Raw genomic sequence first — 22,221 nt, forward strand, 5'->3', positions numbered from 1 at the left:
ATTAAAATGCAAATAGGATGATTGATTACTAATTTCATTTATGAGTCAAATAATGCAGCCACATTCTTAAAATGCAAATGCATTTCTGGAAATGCATTTGCATTTGAATTTTGGTAACGATTTGCTTCCATACAAGAGGAACCTCATGATTCCATACTACATGATCACGTTTAGATCACAGTTCTGTTGGCTGTTGTCTTGTCATTTAGGCGAATTGTATGTGTTTCCATACATTATCCTATTATGTTTTAGTTTTGCACAGCTTTCCTGTGTGGTTATATGTCAGTACAAACCAAACCACATCCTTTTCTTCAGTACTGTTTGACTACAAAGCCGTTATTATTGGGTGTGCTCAAGCCTTCGGCTCACATATATATTATTATTATTTTTTTTATTTTTTTTTGCCCCCCTAAAACTCAGTCAATATTTGGCCTACATAGACAACGTAGGTGTCAAAAGTTTCGTCTTGGTAGCGATTGAGTTGCTTCTATTGGAATTTACGTTCCGTTGCATGGTTTAGGCTCAAGTTAAGTTTTTGTGGCGAAAAGTGAAGCTAACGGTGGCTAATTTGCTAGCCACAGTCACTGACGTTACTAACGTCACTACGTCACTAACGTCACGAAAACACGCGTGACTACCTTTGGCAGAACATTCGTTTCGCATCTGTTAACTTGGGGGATAGCTAGGCTAACTATAGCTTTACTGCAAGGCAGCTGCAGAAACGCCACAAGCACAGAGGCCAGGGTGATAACTATTTACTCATTTTACACACAGCAGTGGTCTAGTACTGTACCGTAGTAGTACAATTTACCGGGGCAGCTTCTCCACACAGGGCTATATCGCATTTTGCGTTGTTACTGACAATGATCGCTACCAGTGAGCTTTTTATGAATGAGCGATTTTCCACTAAATAAATGTCAAGCTTATTTACGTTTTGGGGGGCATATTTTCAGTTAGCAGATGGTACTGTTTGAATCGCGATTCCATCTTCTACTGCCGGGTAACGTCGTAGAATAATCTTCAAAGGGGGTTCTTTATTAATGAATGAATGCAATGAGTAGGCTAAATGCCTGAAAATATCATGAGAAGGGAAAAACGTAAAATGACGTTTAAGTCATAGAGATTAGGTCAATTTTTACACCGGTCTGCCAAATGTATTCGTTTTGATTCAACGATGAGGCTGCCTCTTGCAGGGGAAATGAGAAGACATCTATTTCATTCTACACTTCACTCGTATTTTGAGTTGTAAATGAGCAGCAAAAAAAAAGATGCTTTTAAATCTATGTAATATTTATACATAATAAGCAGGCCCTATGCATTTTTATATAAAATATACAGGAATATCAGTTGTAAAAATGGCATTAAAATCCTTGTACAACCGACGCAAGCAAGCACACCCTACAATTTCCCCAGAAATTGTACCCTCTCTAGTTTAAATAGCTTCCTTTCTCTCTTCAACCCTTGAGTATTATTTGTACAAAGACCATGTGTTTGGTAGACCTGTGACAGTATGCAGCAGACGGTCGCACTCTCACTTCTAGGTCAGCTGCCACATTCTCTGCCCCCCCTCACTGCTCTCAATACCCCCCCTAAGGCACAATTTCCATAGCCAATCAGAGAAATACAGGAAGCCCTTGTAAAAAAAAATACTTGCACAGAGCTCAGAGACAGACCAATTTGATAAACTGTCATTGGTGATACCCAGAGAATATAGAGGTATATAGAGGCAGCTCAGAGGATCTATAAACATCAACGCTGAACCATGGCAGAGGATCCACCAGGTAAGACAATAATTATAACAAATATGAGTCATGAGAAAAAGGGAAAAATTATGATCTTACGACCTATCCTGTTATATGAATGATTACCTGGAAAGATGACACATTTGATATAAAGAATACAAATTTAGATTTTCAGGATATTGTTGTTAGCAATATGTGAGTGCCATATGTATACATAAGTATGTTTGTGCATTTCAGAGAGAGAAAGAGAGTGGGATAGAGAAAGAGAAATCGAGAAAGAAAGAAATCAAAAAGAGAGCTAGGTAAATTCAGGGAAATGTTATTGTCTAGCTCTCCATGGACAATTCTGTACATATGTATCTGTCACTCAACATGAGCAGTCCTCCCATCCTCTAAGGCCACGAGGTCAGGTGAATTAATACATTGCCAGTCTCTTGCACTCCCTAGCTGGCCATGACAGTAGGAAGGAAAGGGTGAGAGGGAGGCTGGTGAAAGAGGTAGCACACAGTACTGCATGTGCACACCTTCAGGAAGCGGGACTATATCAGAACATTTTGTTGCAAGACCAGCAGAACAGCATTATAGAAAGAAAAAAAAGCCCTAACAGAACAGGTAGTGTAACAGTGATGTGACTGTATATGTTGGTCCATAGACAGGGGAAAGGTCCCAAGTATCTATTGAGCAGCTTTATGTTTCATGATGTGTTTATGTGTGATCTGTTGGCAGAGGCAACTGGCAAAGGGCACATTCCAAATGGGCGTAGATGTGTTGCAGGAAATCCCACTCCCTTTCCCAAAGGAGCCAAACACACACACACACACACACCTGCACACGCACACACACATACTGCCCAATGATGAGGACAACACCTAAAATATCAATAAACTAAATGATTTACTAATCTACACACTATAGACTATCAAACTGAAAACTTCCCACATACAGAGGAGTGTCCATCATTATTCTAATCACGTTATGGTACCCGATGTGTCAGTGTAGTGTTCAGCCTGGCCACTAGATGGTAGCCTTTCTACTCTCAAAATAATCAAAGGTTAAGAATAGACAGATCACCCACCATGATAATATGTGTTTATACTGGGGGAAAGGGACATCCATTTGACTAGGAGTGAGTATGTGATTGACAACTATGCTTATTTGAAGTATGATTATCATTTTGAAAATACCCCCAACACCTACCCTCCTGTTGTGGAACAGTTTGAGGAACTATGGAGCTGATGTAGCCATCTTATCAAAACACTGAGCATCTTCAGTCTTGTCAGTGAGGTTTAACCTGTTTGAGTCTGTCAGCAACAGAGTTAACATACACGATAGTAATCATATTAGAGATAGCCCAGCTATGTGCTTTTCATTATCAAACAAAATGTTGTGTTTACATTCCTTCAGGAGGTCAGAAAAAGGGAAACAGGATTCCTTCATAGTGAGCATTCTTTAACTGGCATCATGGAGCCCCTGGAAGGAGGAGAGAGAGAGAGAGAGAGAGAGAGAGAGAGAGAGAGAGAGAGAGAGAGAGAGAGAGAGAGAGAGAGAGAGAGAGAGAGAGAGAATCTAGAATGCAGACACACCAAGCATAGTCTCTCCGATTGCTTTCTAAGGGAATTTCTACATTTTGTACATTTATTCCTTTTTTAAATTATTATTATTATGTGTATTTTAGTACCATGAGTAGGCATACAAAGACAAAACATCATTTGAAACCGGAAGGGTGTCAATATGGTAAGAAGTTGTTTTCGTGCTTGCTTTCAACTGTTGGGTGGCTAATTTCATCATTATTGGGAGGTTTTAGGATGCTGATGACAAGGTTGACTGGAAGGATGCTATTTTAAGATCAGCTGTTTACTTTACTGGGTGGCCGGCATAGTTTAGTGTGACCTCTGTTCCTCACTCTGTGGAGACAAAAGAGCTGGGTAGTTAGAAGAGAGATGATTTTAAAACAACAAGGTAGGGATAGGTGTGAGTTTAGATAAGGAAGACTCGAGGGGGAACTTCAGATGCTCTCCGTGTCCTTACTAGGGGCCAGGTGGAGTTTGTTGTCAGTGTCCTTGGCCTTTGTCTTAATGTAAGTAAGGAAGAGTGTGCTGGACCCAGAAAAGTGAGGGGTGGAAGGACCGAGGCTTGGAGATAGGATCAGTGGGGGTCAGTTCAGGAAGGGCAACGCTGTGCTGGAACAATGGCTCAGGCAAAAACAAGCGTTCCGTAACATGTCCATCCCCCTGGTCACAGATGGCCACATCACTGCTGGAGGTGGGAGACCAAGTCAATGGTCCTGTCTGACAGCCCACTGATTTACATCTCTTTGCCCCACAGCTGAACTTACACGGCTGTTGCTAATCTACCCTCTGGGTTAGAGTATGACATCTAAACATGACTGGTGTCTCTACTAAACATGCCTGGAAGACATTAACTTAGCCCCTACCATCTCACTCTTTCTCTCTTTCTCTCTTTCTCTCTTTCTCTCTTTCTCTGTTTTTCTCTGTCTCTCTCTGTCCATCATTCTCTTTGTCGCTATGGTTTCTACAGGTACATCTGCATCCGTGTTCTCCATGGATAGCCTCATCAAATCCATCCTGTCGCCCACTAGACAGATCACACCAGCTGAGGGGGAAGTAAGTTATCGCATTAATAAATCAAGTCCCTCTTTCTTTGCTGCACGCATACACGAGAACAGTACTATACGACCTCTGGACAAAACACCCTATCAGCGATGTAACATGCTGCATCAGGACTCCTCTCCCCTTTTCATGGTCAATGTATGACAGTATGCTTGTCTGAACAGAGTCATAAATGAGGTTCTGAACATTGGAGTGATGTGTATCTGAGGAATTGACAGTAGTTCTTGGTAAAGTGTTTGTTGCCTGCCCACCTCATGCCTTGACTGACTGTCCTTGAAGCCGTTCAGATTATCACCTTGTCCATCTGTCTGCACTGCAGGGCAAGCCAGACAGCTGGAAAACCTGATAAGTGTTGATGCAGATTATGGCACACAAGCAAACAGACTGTCTCTCATACTTTTTTCATTACTTCTCTCTTTCTCTCTCTCTTACTCTCTCTCTCTCCCTCAGTTCAGCCAACATGTTGTTAGACAGGACCACAACATACTTAATGAGTTGGCCTGGAACATGATGCATCTTTATATGAATTTAACCTTGAATATTCTCAATCTTATCTAGTTCAGGTGAAACTCCAAGGGCTGGAATGGCACAACATTTTATAGTTTGAACAAGATGAAAAAAGCCCATAACCATTGCCAAGTGTGGGACACACTGCTGACTGAAAAGAGCCGAAGAAGCTTGATTAATATGGCGTACAGTAATTAATTCATAAGAGCATCCAAAGTTCAGAAGAATCTGCCGCGTTTTAATGACTCCGAAACTACTTGTCCAACCACAGTTAGAGCGAAACAAGTTAACAATGTGCGCCTGTGCTGAGCAATGAGCGCAGCTTGTGTGAGTTGGCGTGTTCTCAGAACCAGTAGTTACGTCGTGCCGGGTGGATAGAATAGTGGTTCAGATAAAGCAATAGAGACCCTCAAATATGAACGACACAGACAATGTGATGTAATGTAGACGGAGAATGAATTTGATATAACATTGTTTTGCGTCGCGCACTTTTGGTATGCAATGTGGATTCAACGGTGGGTATTTTTGAACTGTTAGGTATGTTTGGAGGTACCGTTTTCGTCATGCGTTACGATCGGCAATCTACTAACCGGGAAAGTTGTTCTGTTTGATCTGGAGAAGATGCATTTATTCCGGAGTCACAATTACCGAGTGTTCCCGAATCATTTCTCTTTGGAAACACCGACCATACGAGGCATCAGTTGGGTATGTTAATGCACCAATCACGATCAACTGTAATGGATTATGTATTCATATTATTATCATAAGCCTTCTACCTCTCATCATCATCATCGACATCATCATTTTATGCTGTCGAAAACACATCACGTTCTCATCATTATTATCATCATCATCCTTTTGATGCATCCAAAGCTTATATTCACTTAAGGTCCTTACTGGCAGCACCTCTAGTAGTTTTTATGAACTGAGGTGAAAATGTTGGTTACATTGAGTGTCCTGTGCATAATCTGGTGGATTTTATGGCAAGTATTCTAAATATACAGAAGGTCTGCTGACAAAGGTGTAACCCACACCACCACCACCATCATCATCCACAACTTCACTAGTATCCGAATGATAAGTCCGAGAGTGTTCATGAGAAATAGTCAAGGGCATGATGGAAAGTAGCTACAATTATTATGTATAGTACGCCTATTCTTTCAGTACAGTCAGGGTTTTTTTTTCAGACTACCCTGTAATCTTTTTTACCATGGATCTCATTTGCTCAACACTTCAGTCATTGCGACAGGTATTCAGCATGTGATGCTTATACTGTAACTGTGTGGGTGAAGTGTTGCTCCTGGTGGAGAGAGCGGGGGCTTTTACAGTCAAGAACTGAGTTGGGGGGCGTGGGATGGAGAAGAAGCTAACCACATCCACTATGACACAGTACGCACGTCCTCAAAACAAATTGTCAAGTTACATTTACATTTATTCATTTAGCAGACGCTTTTCTTTTTTTAGTTGTGGGAACATCTTGAGAACACTTCGAGTTTGAGTGGAAGATTTGTCTATTGTCTCACTGTAGTGTGGGGGCAGAGGAAGGTAGTTGAGCCAGGCCAATGTTTTTATTAAACTCTGGTTATTAATAGTGTATTGTTTATTGTTCACCTTTATCCCCCTACTTAGGCCTGCACAGAGGAATGTGCAAAAAGGGAGTTTCAAAGCTGCAGGAAGAGTATAGAAAAGGCTTCTTCAAGGAGTATCCAAATTTACTTGACTCTCAAGGACAATGTTGCACAACAAGTCTGACCTAGGGTAACAAGTATCCACTCTGCTTGCTGTGAAAAGGCTTTATGGAATTATATATGTATGATTGATTATGAGACATATTTCTCATGTTGACATATGAGAAAGGGTGCAATTGCAATCCCTTTTACGGCATGTTTGGTAAAAACCCATTGACCAGCCTTGCCAAACAAAGCTAGACACAGTAGAATGACAGTTATGTGATAAAGATTTACTGTATCAATATCGTTTGTCAGTTATGACTAATGGCTATTTAATTTGCTGTGATGCAGTAATCCTATTAGCATGAAATGTGAAAGAAAACTACAATACATCACTAAGGACTGTTTATAAATTGACCATATAATCCTTCACCAGAATTTATCACTATAATAATTGTACATATTTAACATATTTACATCTTTGTTTTATGAACTTAAAACTCACTCAATAGGGTAACAGGCTATTTTGAAATACAGTTTAAGCCACAATATACTAGCTTAGAAAACAGCAGCTAGTCCTTCCCTTGCTTTCAGTATTCCAGTGGTGTGGCACTGACTCCAGGAGAGGAAGCAAAACAGAATGCCACACAATTGTAGAGGTCCCATAAGGACTGATACAAGCATGGTGAAGACTGGATAAGGGATATGGCATCTGGAGTTTCTCCACTACATGCCCAAACTTGGCCTTGAACCATATGATCCTCATGGACCATAACTCTGGAATCAAGGGGACTCCAATGAAGTGCAAATCATCCTGTGTGATGCAACTGTTGCCTAAAAGTTGCCTAACTATTCCAGCGTGAGAAACTGTATGTGGGACGATTTAAAGCTTGTTTTGAAATTATCTGGTCAACGCGTGGAGGGCACCATGCCGCAGGCTATGGTCATGTGAACTGACTTGCTATACGACAGCCTCAGAATAGCACATTTACTCTGTCAACAAAGGGCTGGGGCGGAGAGATGCTGTATGAGCTGTTGTATTGTACACCAACAAACAAAACAATCCGTAAGATGAATGAGGAATATGGATGAACCAGTGAGCTGCATGTGACGCCCAAAGGATACTGTCACATCAATACAGCTCCAATACAATGAGCAGATATGCAGGTATCCTCTGCCCATTGTCCTCATCTCTTGAGCTTGAAACCCCACACTGTGACACAGTACAAAACGTGAGATCTGCAGATCAGCTGGATTTTATTCTGAGCTGCCCTCAAGCAAAACATAAACCACACCGGTCAGCAATACCTGCTAGATACTGGTGCGACTGGTCTCAGCATAGACTTTGTTAACGACTGTGTTCTCGTCTGATACCTCAGCTAGGACTCACCTGCTAAGGAGTGGCAGCTGGCTTGGGAAGGAAGCAAGTATGTATGGGTTGTCAGTGGATCATAAAAGAGGGGTAAATAAAGACCTTGCCACAAAGAGGAAGTTCAAGTTACTTTACAAGACAGACATAACATCAGCTCAGAGGAGGTTTACAGCACGTTGGAGATGAAACTGAGTTTGTTAGAGGTGGTTGTGAGTGAGTTTTGAATGAAGGAGTTCACCTGAAGCCTTACTGTAAATTTTAAGTCAGGTTAAAGTTAATCTCTAGTTTTACCTATTGATTATCGCTGATCACTGAATATGCACTCCTGAGTCTCACAAACAAGCCCTTGTATCATGGAAAGATCTGCCCACAATTCATGGCTGGTTGTCCAATTGGACAGTTGGTGACAGATATTGAAATAATCTGTAGATGAATATGATTGTGTAAAGGGAATGTTTCAACCTTACAGCAGCACTTGAACTTGGCAGCAAGTTAAAATACTTTGCTGAGATGGTTCAACCTCCTCACTCATCAAACGCATGGCAACACGCTCTTTATTCCCACACACAAACATTAGACAAGCTGACACCACGCAATGGCAATACACATATGTGCACACACTCACACGCATGCACATAGTAGATAAAACACTTACACCTAACTATATATCTGAAAACAAACAATCAATTACATATTACTGCACGATATAAGAAGCACCCAATAATTCTCTGTTGTTATTGGTGAGAACAACTTGTCCAGCCAGTTCTGTTGAAATACTGCTCAGTAAGAGATGCAGTACAGAAAGAGATATGTAAAGAGATATTGAACAAGGGCCTTAAAATACTAACCTTAATTACTCTATGTGATGTAATGATGGTCTCTCTTTCTGTCCTTCTCTCTATCTCTCTCACTCCCAGACCCCACTTCCAGAGGCCCTTGATACCCAGGACACCATGAAGCAGGTATGTGTGCCAGCCAGTCAACCAGCCAGCCATTCAATCAGCCATTTAGCCAGCCATTCACCCAACCAGCCAGCCTGTCAGCAGGGGACAGTGATCTGCACTGACCCCTGCTGTACTACATCACCCCAATCAGCCAGCTAGTTGTAATCATCATGACCCAATTTCCCAAGGCAGATCAACATCATTTTTCAGAGAACAGAGTTCTCAAGGTCATCTAGAGAACTGAGTTACCAAGGTCATTGAGGTGAAAGTATTTTTCATGTCAGCCATTTTCCCACCCGAGACACTACAGTACAAGAGTGCTAGAGTTCTGGGGTTAACGATGAACGGTTATGTCACATCAAACATCATATGATGCAGCCCTTTCCTGGTTGACTTTCATACCTTACTGGGTCATGTGACAATCATCTATGCATACTGTAAGGCACCTGCACCAGTAACTGTAGGGCTCCTATAATTAAAGAACACATTGTTAGCTATAATTTGAACAGGCTGAAAGGGAAACAAATACCGGACTGGTTAGCCCTGATAAGTCATGATTGTGAATTGACCACCACTGTTGACATATGCAGACACAGCACTGCCTGGAGGCTGCTGGGGCTGCCTTTGTTGACATTCAGAGCTGCAGTGTTTGCATCCTCAGGAACTGCTGAATGTGGTAGATTTTTTGTTTTTATGTCCTCCATCACTGCTTCAGCGAGCCTTCAAAAACACAGTCAGTGCCAGAGAGGCAGGCAGGCCGGCACGAGGAGTCTAAAGGGCACTCTAAGATTCACAGCTAACCCCCCTCCCCTCTCACCCAACCCTACCTAACCCAGCCCTCTCACAGTCCTTTATCTAGACTGACTTAACAGCTCCTCAGGGTTCAAACTCTGATAAGAGGGGTTTGACATGGAAAACTTGACAGCGTTAATGAAACCTAGACCTCTTCCATCATGCACACACGCAAGCTCACGCGCAGTCACACAGACACACAAACACATACACCTAACTGTAGAGCTCAGGCCCATACTGCCTTTGAGCCTATAAACGTCTGGGGAGTATCTGTCCAGTTGTGAGGAATGTTCTAGACCTCTTCAGAGTTGTTTATGTTGTGAGTGTTCTGGAGAGGGGAGAGCAAAGATGAAGACCTGTAGCTAATGAGAGAATAGTAGGGAGGCTGAGATCATTTGTTAGTACACTTTTTTGATGGACATTTTGTGATACTTTGTTTTGTTGCCTAGGAAGTTCTTCTGATGTGTCCAGTTCACCTGGTTACGGTTTCGCATAACCAACTTACATCCTGATAAGTTTCTGTTAGACAGATTGCTTTAGTAACAGCTGTGTTCTTCTTCAGTAATTTCTGTTTGCTTTGTTAACAATATCAGATGTCGGTGGTAAACCATTGTATTTTTTTGGAATAGATTGGCAAACATGAAAGATCAGAAAGGTAAACAGTAGGCTAGTTCCGCACTCATGGTTTCAGTTTAACTGCATCAATTTAGCACACCATTTGACCATGGTTCATGCCCACACGCATAGAGGGTTATGATGTCATATATTATCACTATAGCTCTTATACAGGATAATGTCATTTCAGTGGCTTGAAGAATTTTGGGTCGCAAATTATTTGGGTAGTCCTCTCTAGATGGTAAAGAGACACAATTAACTATCAGCACTCACCTCACTCAACATAGTGGGTGTTATATTGTAGACAACGATTGCTTGTCTGTTTTGCATGAGCAGAATTATGTCTTGTTGTTTGTAACACTTTCAAAACTTTTACACTCATCTCTTTAAAAACGAATTTGGTGCTGTACAGTTGTGAAGTGAGGATCTGAACTTTGGGCTGGAAAACGCCCCCCTTGACTTTGTCTGATGTGTGGTAGTCCTGCTTGGAGACAGAGAGCTGTGTGTTACCCACTGTTCCACTGTCCTCCCCCGTAGCGGTCCATCCCTCCCTCCGCAGAGTCGTGTTCCACCGTTCTACAGCCCACCAAGGTTACACTACCTCAGAGTGAGAGACACAGAGAAAGAGTGAGAGAGAGAGGCTCACGTTCAGCAGAAAACTCCTCCATACAGGGCGTGCTGTATTTATCACCCACGTAAAGCACAGTACAATAGACCAAACCACACGTTGCACAACCAACTTACATCCTGATAAGTTTCTGTTAGACAGATTGCTTTAGTAACAGCTGTGTTCTTCTTCAGTAATTTCTGTTTGCTTTGTTAACAATATCAGATGTCGGTGGTAAACCATTGTATTTTTTTGGAATAGATTGGGAAACATGAAAGATCAGAAAGGTAAACAGTAGGCTAGTTCCGCACTCATGGTTTCAGTTTAACTGCATCAATTTAGCACACCATTTGACCATGGTTCATGCCCACACGCATAGAGGGTTATGATGTCATATATTATCACTATAGCTCTTATACAGGATAATGTCATTTCAGTGGCTTGAAGAATTTTGGGTCGCAAATTATTTGGGTAGTCCTCTCTAGATGGTAAAGAGACACAATTAACTATCAGCACTCACCTCACTCAACATAGTGGGTGTTATATTGTAGACAACGATTGCTTGTCTGTTTTGCATGAGCAGAATTATGTCTTGTTGTTTGTAACACTTTCAAAACTTTTACACTCATCTCTTTAAAAACGAATTTGGTGCTGTACAGTTGTGAAGTGAGGATCTGAACTTTGGGCTGGAAAACGCCCCCCTTGACTTTGTCTGATGTGTGGTAGTCCTGCTTGGAGACAGAGAGCTGTGTGTTACCCACTGTTCCACTGTCCTCCCCCGTAGCGGTCCATCCCTCCCTCCGCAGAGTCGTGTTCCACCGTTCTACAGCCCACCAAGGTTACACTACCTCAGAGTGAGAGACACAGAGAAAGAGTGAGAGAGAGAGGCTCACGTTCAGCAGAAAACTCCTCCATACAGGGCGTGCTGTATTTATCACCCACGTAAAGCACAGTACAATAGACCAAACCACACGTTGCACACCTCACTGGCTGACACTTTTTAGACAGTCAAGAATCCAGATGGAAGCCCTTGACTTTGTGCAGTTACAGGGAAAAGTAGAAAACAAGAATGATGTAGCTGTCAGAGACAACCCAAAAGGCAAACACACTTTTTATGTGGAAGAGCAAAATGGCAGTCAGAGATGACATTTAGAGATGGATTCCCTTCGTGAAAATATAGGTCAACATTGCCTGTCAGCCAGGCAGGGTGGGTACAACTACGTCACTGCCCTTTGAGGTCTGGTAATGGTGTGTGTTGTTCAGTACAGTACAGTATGTCATGGACTGGCACACCTGTGGGGAAACTGTTTACTCTGTAACCTGAGGCAGTCAGAACAATCCATTCTCTAACACATGAGCCATAGTCTCAGATAGAACGATTGGATGCCCTACATGCTATTCTCAACGGGCAGACAATGACAGACAGTGTGTCCCTCCAGTGTAGTTCTCCATGGGGTTCTCAAATGAACAAAGTCTGTTTGTTGTGTGTCACACACACTAGCATGGTTCAGTTTAGGCTACGCACACTACCCTGAGTGAACTGAGGGTAGAGTGCAGCATTTTCTACTGGACAGGAAGCTGATCGTGTAAACCCCTGGTTGCAGTGATAACGGGTGAATTACTGTAGCTGGAGATCTATATCTACGGTTCAGACGGGAGTAGCCTGAGAATGGGTCGCAGGTTTCCCACAGGGCACCGGAGCCCATGGGAACAGTGACGACTTCCAGCTGAGCCAGCCTGATCCGTCCCCAGAGAAAGGGGCACGGCAGGCATCAGGGGACCTGTCCAGACACACACACATGCACACACACAGGCACACAAACACACATACGCGCACACATAAATACAGAGCTTACAGACATGTGGCCTGGGAACCGCCATTAGGAAAACAGGGTGCGTGTATAGTTATTGGGGTGGGAAGTTTTACTGGGTCACTCACTCAATATGTCTGTCTGAACTCTGACCAAACGTGCAGGTGTCCTGTTTTGTTTGATCGACCATTAGAAAAGACCCATTGGTGTGAAGCCCTACTGAGCTCTTTAATAATCGAGCCGGGCTCTATGGGAACCCCGGGTTCTGTCAGGTTCTGTTGTCATCGGCCAGTCAGGGGTCACCAGATCAGTCATGGTTCAGGGGCCAATCACTTCATCATGACAGGCTGGCAGAGCAGGGGGCTGGAGGTTGGAGGATGGAGGCAAGGGAACAGACTAGTGGTGGAGGATGGGGAGGAGCGGAGGAGGGGGTAAAGGTTAGGGTTAGGGTGTGTGGGGGTTCCCCACAGTAACACCAAGTCGAGAAAACATAAATAGGAAATAGTCTTTGTTGAGTTCCATAACTCAAGACCACTACCTTGGACAAACTCCACCCTGAAGGAAACCCAAGAACAAAGACGCATCTGTGTGAGTCACTCGTGACATCACAAGACAGAGAGCGAGAGAAATCATGGAGGGAGAGGAAAAACAAAGAGAGACGCTTTCGATTCATTAATCAAATCTGTAATTACCTCATTGTGTAGTGGTTTGCAATGTTGGTCTCCTTCACAGGCGATGCTTCTGGACAGAAAGTAGAACAGACAGGGACTGCGTAGCAACACAACCCCAGCATGTTCTCTCTTTACTACGTGCGCTTCAGAGACAGCTCTTGACTCTCTCGTGACGTCTGTTTGGCCGGTAGAGCAGGCCACAGTCCCAGCCATGTGGGGTAAGAAACAAGGGAGACACGGAGGGATGGGGACAGAAAATAAAGGCTGAAGTATGTAAAAAAGGTGGTGGTGCTGAGAGGAGGGATATCTAAAGGTGAATGTTGTCTTTGGCCGAGTGCGTTAGTCAGGCGCTGTGTTTGGGGAGGTGTGGGAGAGGCACAGCCTCTCACAGTCCTGCCGTTTACTCTGACGGGCCCACGCCAAACACTGCACTCCCACTGGTGACGTATGCGTCACCACACATGATGCCTATGTGTTCCTCTCAGTCAGGAAATGTCAGGAGAAAAACACAAAGACCTGGCCTTTACACGGTCAGCTACTTCAGTCCAACACAGGCGGTCGGTGTTTGTCTCCATTAACAAGACTATCTGTGTCACTCTACTTGTGTTCTCATTGCACTCTGTAGTACACACACATCCTTTTGCTCGGTCATGAAACATGAAAGACATGGCTAGGGCATGTTCCTTGCATGTGTTTGATAGATAGTCTGTTGCTCTTGTGTTTGATGATCTCGCTCAAAAATATGAACAGTACAAATGTCTCTGTCTCTCTCTCCAGTTTCTGACAGATCGTATTCTAAAGGCAGCGAGGGTGGTGTACAGTGCCTTGGTGGAACGGAACCCTGGCCTGATAAGAGACAGGAAACATCACCTCAAAACCCACAGGTGCAACTAACTGTAACATAGATGAGGTCTTTGTTATTATTTGTTCGAAGCATATATGGGATGTCAGTCTGACAATCAAGGCCCCTCTCTTTTTTTCTGTTTAACTCACAGACAGTGTTGCTCAGGAAAGGAGCTGGTTGATTGGTTGATGAAGCTCAATGAATGTTTCCAGTCACGTAGCCAAGCAGTTGGGATGTGGCAAGTTCTGGTGGATGAAGGGATTGTAGTTCACGGTATGGCCTCATTAAATCCATCTTATCATCAATGATCCAATTTCGATCTAAATAAATAAATAAATATACAAGTGTATAGAGAGTATGCTGTATTGTTATGTAGAAATCAATTCCTTTTGACCTAACCTTACATGTAATCTTACTTTACCAATAGTGAAGCAAGAATTAAACTTCCATGACAAGGACACTCAATTTTACCGCTTCCTGGAGGCGGAGCATGCCCTGAACCACACAAGCGATGAGAAGGACTGGGAGGACGAGCTGCAGGAGGGCCTGTCACTGCTGCTTCAGATGGGCCCTGACGCTCTGCTCACCATGATCCTGCGCAAATGGTGAGCTGCACAACAATGGATGTTTAGGGCATGTAGGATTTTTCTCTAGACACAGCTTTGATTTTTTGGGGAAGTTGTCCCAACTTGTCCCTTGTGTGTGTGTGTGTGTGTTTGTGTGTTTGTGTGCATGTGCATGCGTGCTTGTGTGTAGCCCCAGTCAGAGGAGTTCCGAGGACCTGGAAGTCATCTATGAGGAGTTGCTCCACGTCAAAGCTGTGACCCACCTATCCACCTCGGTGAGTGAACACCTTTTCTCTCTGACCAACCCACCCTGTGAACGAGTTTCAGAACAACAAGGTCCATTGAATATTGGATCATATGTGACCAGACATGGCTGAACAGACACACAGTCATCTGGTATCTGTGGTCTCATCTCCTCTCATCTGCTCTGTCCCTGTAGGTGCGTAAGGAGCTGGCAGCCGTGCTGGTGTTTGAGTCTCATGCCAAGGCAGGAACAGTGTGTGAGTGTGACAGCCGTGCTTACGTTTGATCAGGGCTGGGCCAATATATCCCCACACATTATCAGAATGCTACAGATGCTCTGTTATCTCAATAGACATACATATATGCTATACACACACATGAGCTCCCACAGAAACACGTCAATTGTGAATGAAGATGAGCAGGTTAGATGAGGCACATGCTGATTAGAGTTAGAGATAAAAATTAATTGGAATCTTGATGATTTGTGTGTACGTGTGTGTGTCTGTGTGTGTTGCAGTGTTCAGTCAGGGAGACAAAGGCACATCATGGTACATCATCTGGAAGGGCTCAGTCAATGTCATCACACACGGCAAGGTAGAATTCACAGCATAGCTGTCCTGTCCTCATAGACAGCTAGAGACAAACCTATAGTGGTGTACACATTTACACTGCTAGTGGCAGTGGTGTGAACACTCTGTGACTGACTGCAGGGTCTGGTGACAACGCTCCATGAGGGGGAGGACTTTGGCCAGTTGGCTCTGGTGAACGATGCCCCCCGTGCTGCCACCATCATCCTGAGAGAAGACAACTGCCACTTCCTCAGAGTGGACAAACAGGACTTCATACGCATCCTGAAGGTAGACCTCCACACTGCCTGGTTCTGGTACATATGACACACCTAGAAAGGACTCTACTAGGGCCAGTAGGTTTACCTGGTCAGGTCATGTGGTGTTATGTGTTTATTCTATTCATAACAAGGTTAGATTCCTGTATAAATGAAGAGCACAAATGTCAGGCACACCTGAGTGTGTCTCTTCATCTGTGTGTGTGTGTGTGTGTGTGTGTGTGTGTGTGTTCCAGGATGTTGAGGCTAACACAGTCCGTCTTGAGGAACATGGAAAATCTGTGCTGGTGCTGGAGAAGAGCTGTGACCCTGGTAGCCAGGGAGGGTCAGGGAACAACAGCAAGTAGGAATCCACCCAAACCCTCCACCCCACCCACACCTTCCACACCACCCTCCACATCACGCACACTCTGCAGTTACTAACATGATACCCTCTATATAAGTCCATGCTGAGGGGATCTTAGACATCTTTTTTTATTTTCTATTACTGGCTGTAGTTATCTGACAGTGTTGGTTAATTCAATAGAGGAATGGACTTCAGACTTTGTTTGATGTTCTGCACTGTGTAATCTTTCCTTAAGTGTTTTAGCAAACTATGAGTTTAATTAACATGTTTCTGACTGCCTCTTTACTCTGTTAACCTCTACACTCCTGTGGTCTTCTCATTCATCAATCATAAACACACTAACAAACTTCACTCTTTCTGTTATTCTCTCTCTCTCTCTCTCTCTCTCTCTCTCTCTCTCTCTCTCTCTCTCTCTCTCTCTCTCTCTCTCTCTCTCTCTCTCTCTCTCTCTCTCTCTCTCTCTCTCTCTCTCTCTCTCTCTCTCTCTCTCTCTCTCTCTCTTCCCTTGCACATACACAGGTATACAGTGATGTCTGGAACACCAGAGAAGATTCTGGAACACCTGTTGGAGACAATCAAGCTGGATACCAACAGCAATGAAGCTATAGGTGAGAACCCAAACCTGCTTTTCTACCCTTGTTTACTCCCCAGGTTTTCCTGCCTGCCTCTTCTTTGATATGGCCACAGAGTTTACTGATGCTGTTGAACAAATATGGTAATTGGTGTGCTGTACCCACTGTATTCACTAAGGAACTGACTAGGACAACCGTACCTTGAATACATGTGCGTTGTCTTATTTCATGATAACTATTTGGGTCAATCACATTACATAGCCTGCGAGGACACCAAAACAACAAGACACAATTAAGCCAAACACATTCCTGCATTTTCCAAAGCAGTCAGATGACTCAAATAGCTCTGGTATGTTTCGGGAAGCAGAGGGTTAGGGCTTGCCATTACTACTAGTTAGTGAGCTGTGTGTGTCTCTCTCTCTGTTGTCCCCAAAGATCCCTGTGTGAGTGACTTCCTACTGACTCACAGAGTCTTCATGTCCTCCAGCCAGCTCTGCCCAGCCCTACAACAACAATATCCTGCCTGTCACCAACGCCATGCAGATGATGATCGCAAACCTATGAAAATGATGATCACTATGACAGTGTTTCTGAACTGCCATATTTCTAGATTCCCTCTGTCTCTCTGTATCACATACCTAAATTACTTGGAGATATTTTCAATCCCTCTAATGAGCCCACCACTCATTAGGCATGCAGCTAGCTGAAAACACCCAGCAGTGTCTGTGGTGTCGAACAGGCTGGGTGGTCAGCCAGAGTCTGTTAAGCTACAGATCAGTAGTAGTTCATTGGCTGTATTGTGTTCGCCTTAACCCTGAGCGTACCTACCATGCCGAGCTCTCGGAGGGCTCTGAATTGGAGAAGGCAGCCTATACACTCAACACCAAGCAGAAGATAGTGAAGCTGGTCGGCCAATGGGTAGCTCTCTTTGGCGTGCTGCTCAAAGACGACGCCATCGCCGTCGACTTCCTGGAGGTAAGACGCTCAGAAGCTGAGTGAGGTTGAATTTCAACGATAATTATCGACTAAATCTATAGATCGTATTGTTTTTGACTGGCTGTGTGTTTCTGTGTTTCTGTGTGGTCAGGGGCTGAGGGAGGAGATGGCAGAAGACTCCCGTCTGTCCTGTATGCTGAAGGACCAACTGAGGGATCGCAGGAGAACCAGACTGTGAGTAGCTGGTTCTAACCAGGATGAAGTGATCGTTGTGGCAGGCGGATTTTGGTTGAATGTATGTCTCTCATAATGTCATGAAACCTTTACAGGCTTGAGAACGGTTACCAGTCACTAATTAAGGTAAATACAAATAAAAACATGATATATGTCAGATTACCAGAAAATGTGAGGATACATTTAAACAGAAAACTTAAAATAGTTTGATTCTATTAGGCCAACCATCAATTTGATTGGTTCTCCAGTTGTGAGGAGCCAATAGGGAAGTGCCAGCCAATCAGAGCACAGGACAAAGGTTAGTTAGAATAAATACAAATAATAGCAGGCATACAGAACCCCATGTGTGCAGTGGATACATCTTTAAGTACATATCTCCCCTTCTAGTGTTGTATGAGATTTTCCGGTTGGACCATAAATCAGTCACACTGATGCTGCCAGTCAACACATCTGTACAGGATGTGATGTCCTCAGTGGTTAACCCCGGAGGTGACCATGTCCTGGTGAAAATGAACTCAGTGGGAGGTAAAGCTCTTCTGTCACTCACTTGAGTTATATCCGAAATGTTATATACATTCAATTACATTTATTGAAATGTCTTATTTATGAAACAATGGGATTTGAGAGTTAGTCCTACTGAGCGAGTGGCTGATGTGTGAATCCTGTATGTTTCAGACCGGGCTCAGCTGAAGCAGGATGCCACAGCAGTCTACACCTCTCTGGGCTTCAATGAGAGGCTCTTCCTCTGCACCGCCAGCCAGGTGGAACTACTGGTGAGATTACCTCAGCCAGTCTCTTGAACTGGCCTACTGCCTGCAAGCTATAAAACAACCCCACCATGTTGTCTAGTGAAAATAAACATTACATAATGCTTGTTTTGAATGGTTACAATTGAGTTATGTACCCACAAAAACACCATAAAACACATCCACAGTATATTGACCGGACTACACCTCACCAGACCACATATCAGACCAATATATCCCCAGACAGTCGTCAGTCATGCAGACTGTCTGGGTTCCTCTCTGGGGAGCAGTGTGCTGTGATAGTAAGTGTCTGGCTGTATTCTGGGCCTGGTTGACAGACGCCCCTGAAGGAGCAGCTGGGCCCAGAGAAGGGCACCATGGACAAGTTGGAGCAGATGTGCTCCAAGGACATCGCCAGCCAGCTCACCAACTACGACTGGGAGCTGTTCACGGCCATGCACGAGGTACGAACGTGTCTGAGCTGAAGGACAAGAGGAGGAGCAGAGTGGCTGCATGTTGACAGGGAGGGTACAGGTTGTGACGTACTGTGTTGTTCTGGTATTCCCATGTATAAAGGGAGATCGAGGCTCATTACGGGAATCAGGAATAATTTGTATCCCTTATGCGGTTCTGAACAATGCCTTGATCGTAGTAAACCCGTTGTTTTGACATCACACAATACGTGTCTCACACTGAGGTAGCCTTTAGATGAAAGACTATTGTAGGTAGCGCTAGGAGCCAAGTTCAAAGCGAGCCAGGTGTCTTATATCAAAGGAGACAGATGTCTGTCAGGAATGCATGTCTATGACTCATCTGCCTGTCTGTCACAAGACCGATCTCTATCTGATCACCTGCTTACCCAACCCGGTATCACATACTTTCACAAAAGTATGTGATACTGGGTTGGCTTACCTGACATTCTATTTCGTATTCGAATGAGGACGAATAATGCAAACTAAGTGGATCAATTAAGGCAATTACTATTGTAAAGTTCCATCTTAAACAGCAGAGTGTATTGAATTTAAGCCTACATAAGAATGTTGTATAAGAATGGGATGAGCGTTAGATGTGTACAAACCTGGTTGATCAGACTGTCTCTCCACAGGTAGAGCTGGTCTACTACATATTTGGTCGTCATAAATTCCCTGGCAGCACCACGGCTAACCTGGAGCGTTTTGTGCGACGCTTCAACGAGGTGCAGTACTGGGTGGTTACTGAACTGTGTCTATGTGAGGACCTGATGAAGCGTGCAATGCTGCTCAAGAAATTCATCAAGATAGCTGTTGTGTAAGTGTCCCTCAGAGAGCTATGCACACTGTGCTCAGCACAGACTGGACATTAGGTCAAGCATACCAAGACAGCACTCTATTAGCTAGTGCTGACAAATCCAATCCAAGCCAAACAATGCGCTATACTTTACATTTTACATTACAGTTACATTTGTATTCATTTGCCATATTTTTTAAAAATCCAAAGCGACAAACAAATAGTGCCTGTAGGAAATACAGCTGATGTAGTAATAACAGAGTACCGTCACATTGCTCATACTATTCCATGGCTCAGTTCAGTACACATACTGGTTTAGTTTGGACATGACTGACAGGGTTTCTGTTTCAGTTTGAAGGAGCAGAAGAATCTTAACTCATTCTTTGCTGTGATGTTTGGTCTGAGCAACAGTGCAGTGCAGAGACTTTACAAAACCTGGGAGGTGAGAGATAGCCCTCTTCGAACAATAAATGGCAAGGAATAAAATACAATAGACATACAAATGTTAATCATTGTTATTAATGGTATTATGTATTGCAGAGAGTGCCGAGTAAAACCAAAAGGGTTTACTGTGCCTATGAGAGATTATTGGTAAGTGTATGATGCTGACTGTACAACAACAATATTGGGACAATTATATTTATATCTGTCAAGTAGTCATAATACCACTTCACTTCATTATCTGTCCACCTCAATTCCCACAGGCCCACTGCAACAACACGTGTGTGCTCTACTTGGCCTGATGAGTATTGAGTGTCTGATGGGTTTTGTTGTCTGTCCCTCAGGATCCCTCTCGCAACCACAGAGCCTACAGACTAGCTGTGGCCAAACTCGGCCCTCCCTACATTCCCTTCATGCCTCTCCTGCTCAAAGGTAAGGGTTGTGTATCATATCTATTCGGTACTGTGGTGTACTGTGTACTGGTAACGTGATAAACATGACCTTATATTTAAATAACGCAGTCTTGTTTTGGTTTTCGTCCATAACCAGACATGACATTCATCCACGAGGGAAACAAAAACTACACAGAAAAACTTGTCAATTTCGAAAAAATGGTAGGTTGGGTAACTGTCCCATTTATACCTTCTCTCACTCCATGTTTGGGTACTGTAGCCATATATCAGGACTTGTATCCTGTGTGTTAGGACAACGTTGGCTCTAAGAGCTTCCCTTTCCTCTCATTGTTTCCTCTCAGCGCATGATTGCAAAGACAGTGAAGATTGTGCGAAGCTGCAGAAGCCAGCCTTACGGTAAGAATACTCTAGAACCGCTCCTCTCAATCTACTGTAGATACAAGTTTTTTAAATCTTTGAATCCTTGAACTCTTGAATGCTGTTTGAAACCAACCAGTGTGAAGGATTTTGACTGGTGAAGGGGTTGAGGACTCCAGATAGATAATGATAATAGATAATTGTTTTGTCAAGCTTCTAAGAACTGGATTGGTTCAGTTAAACTGTTCCTGTTTTGATGTCGACCTCATCCCTGTGCTCTTTTCTCCAGTGCCGTCATCCCCACAGAAAGGTCTGGCAGACCGCATGTTTCTGGAGGCACCTTCCATTCGCATATCCACATGTATGTATCAACTCTCACACTTACCGCCTGCAGAACATATCGGTGCTTAGCTGACAGGCTAATAAGTTGCTGTAATGTGTCATTTCTTTATTTCCTCCAGATTCAGACCATTCCCTGTCTCTGCGGACAAACAGCAGTATCTGCCACTATGTTCAGAACTTCAGCGTAATCGACAACCAGAAGAAGCTGACACAGCTGTCCAGATCAGTGGAACGCTAAGGCCTGAGCAAGCCTGTAACCCCCGTTTAATTAGCATAGCCCATCTCTGAATCAGAGGGTGGCTGGGCTACTAGGGAACATTATCTGTGCAGTGACATTGATTGGACATCAATAGAGACCAAAGAGGAAGAAGTTAGCGAGAACAGCAGTGACCTCTAGTGCCTTAGCAGAGAAGACAGTCCTCCTCCCTCACTGTTACTGATGGCACTGCTGGGATAACATTCCACTCACTACACTCCTATGGAATATGAATATCCTTGGCATTAGCTGTTGTGCTTCATTTGTTTAGTCCTTTTTTGTAATATTATTTAACTTCAATAGAATAACATACAAGCATCTATGTGAGCTATAGAACTTATTGTAGAGTTCAAATAATGGACATCATACGAATGTGTTTTGTTACCGGAAAACACAAAGTGTTAAGTACAAGTTGTCACCATTATTTTTTATAAATAAATTATTTGGAAGTCAT

At 43.6% G+C, this 22,221-nt stretch overlaps 1 protein-coding gene across 4 annotated transcripts; it reads left to right on the top strand.

The window, feature by feature from the left end:
* The first annotated feature begins 1,660 nt into the window (after window positions 1–1,660).
* rapgef3 (Rap guanine nucleotide exchange factor (GEF) 3) lies at window positions 1,661–22,220 on the top strand. 4 transcript variants are annotated; one of them, XM_062458927.1, is made up of 28 exons: window positions 1,661–1,781; window positions 4,281–4,366; window positions 8,839–8,883; window positions 14,139–14,245; window positions 14,357–14,478; window positions 14,633–14,810; window positions 14,962–15,046; window positions 15,211–15,271; window positions 15,532–15,608; window positions 15,725–15,871; window positions 16,095–16,201; window positions 16,724–16,812; window positions 17,212–17,279; window positions 17,590–17,751; window positions 17,864–17,946; window positions 18,042–18,072; window positions 18,166–18,244; window positions 18,334–18,471; window positions 18,622–18,719; window positions 19,031–19,156; window positions 19,798–19,979; window positions 20,310–20,400; window positions 20,499–20,549; window positions 20,744–20,831; window positions 20,949–21,013; window positions 21,154–21,208; window positions 21,459–21,530; window positions 21,631–22,220. In XM_062458927.1, exons 1-28 carry the CDS (start codon window positions 1,763–1,765, stop codon window positions 21,747–21,749), a joined length of 2,631 nt encoding a protein of 876 aa, XP_062314911.1. In that variant the 5' UTR covers window positions 1,661–1,762; the 3' UTR covers window positions 21,750–22,220. The 4 variants fall into 4 exon arrangements, with proteins under 4 accessions (XP_062314911.1, XP_062314910.1, XP_062314914.1 ...); XM_062458926.1 differs by lacking the exon at window positions 1,661–1,781 and adding an exon at window positions 3,303–3,476; XM_062458930.1 differs by lacking the exons at window positions 1,661–1,781; window positions 4,281–4,366 and adding exons at window positions 4,841–5,394; window positions 5,501–5,584.
* Window position 22,221: the final 1 nt, after the last annotated feature.

The sequence above is a fragment of the Osmerus eperlanus genome, chromosome 4 (genome assembly GCF_963692335.1).
Source record: "Osmerus eperlanus chromosome 4, fOsmEpe2.1, whole genome shotgun sequence".
Classification (NCBI taxonomy): domain Eukaryota; kingdom Metazoa; phylum Chordata; class Actinopteri; order Osmeriformes; family Osmeridae; genus Osmerus; species Osmerus eperlanus.

Coding starts and splice junctions, on each gene's coding strand:
- rapgef3 (XM_062458926.1), top strand. CDS start 3,422: ATGAGTAGGCATACAAAGACAAAACATCATTTGAAACCGGAAGGGTGT. Junction 4,367..8,838: donor TCACACCAGCTGAGGGGGAA/GTAAGTTATCGC, acceptor TCTCACTCCCAG/ACCCCACTTCCAGAGGCCCT. Junction 8,884..14,138: donor CCCAGGACACCATGAAGCAG/GTATGTGTGCCA, acceptor CTCTCTCTCCAG/TTTCTGACAGATCGTATTCT.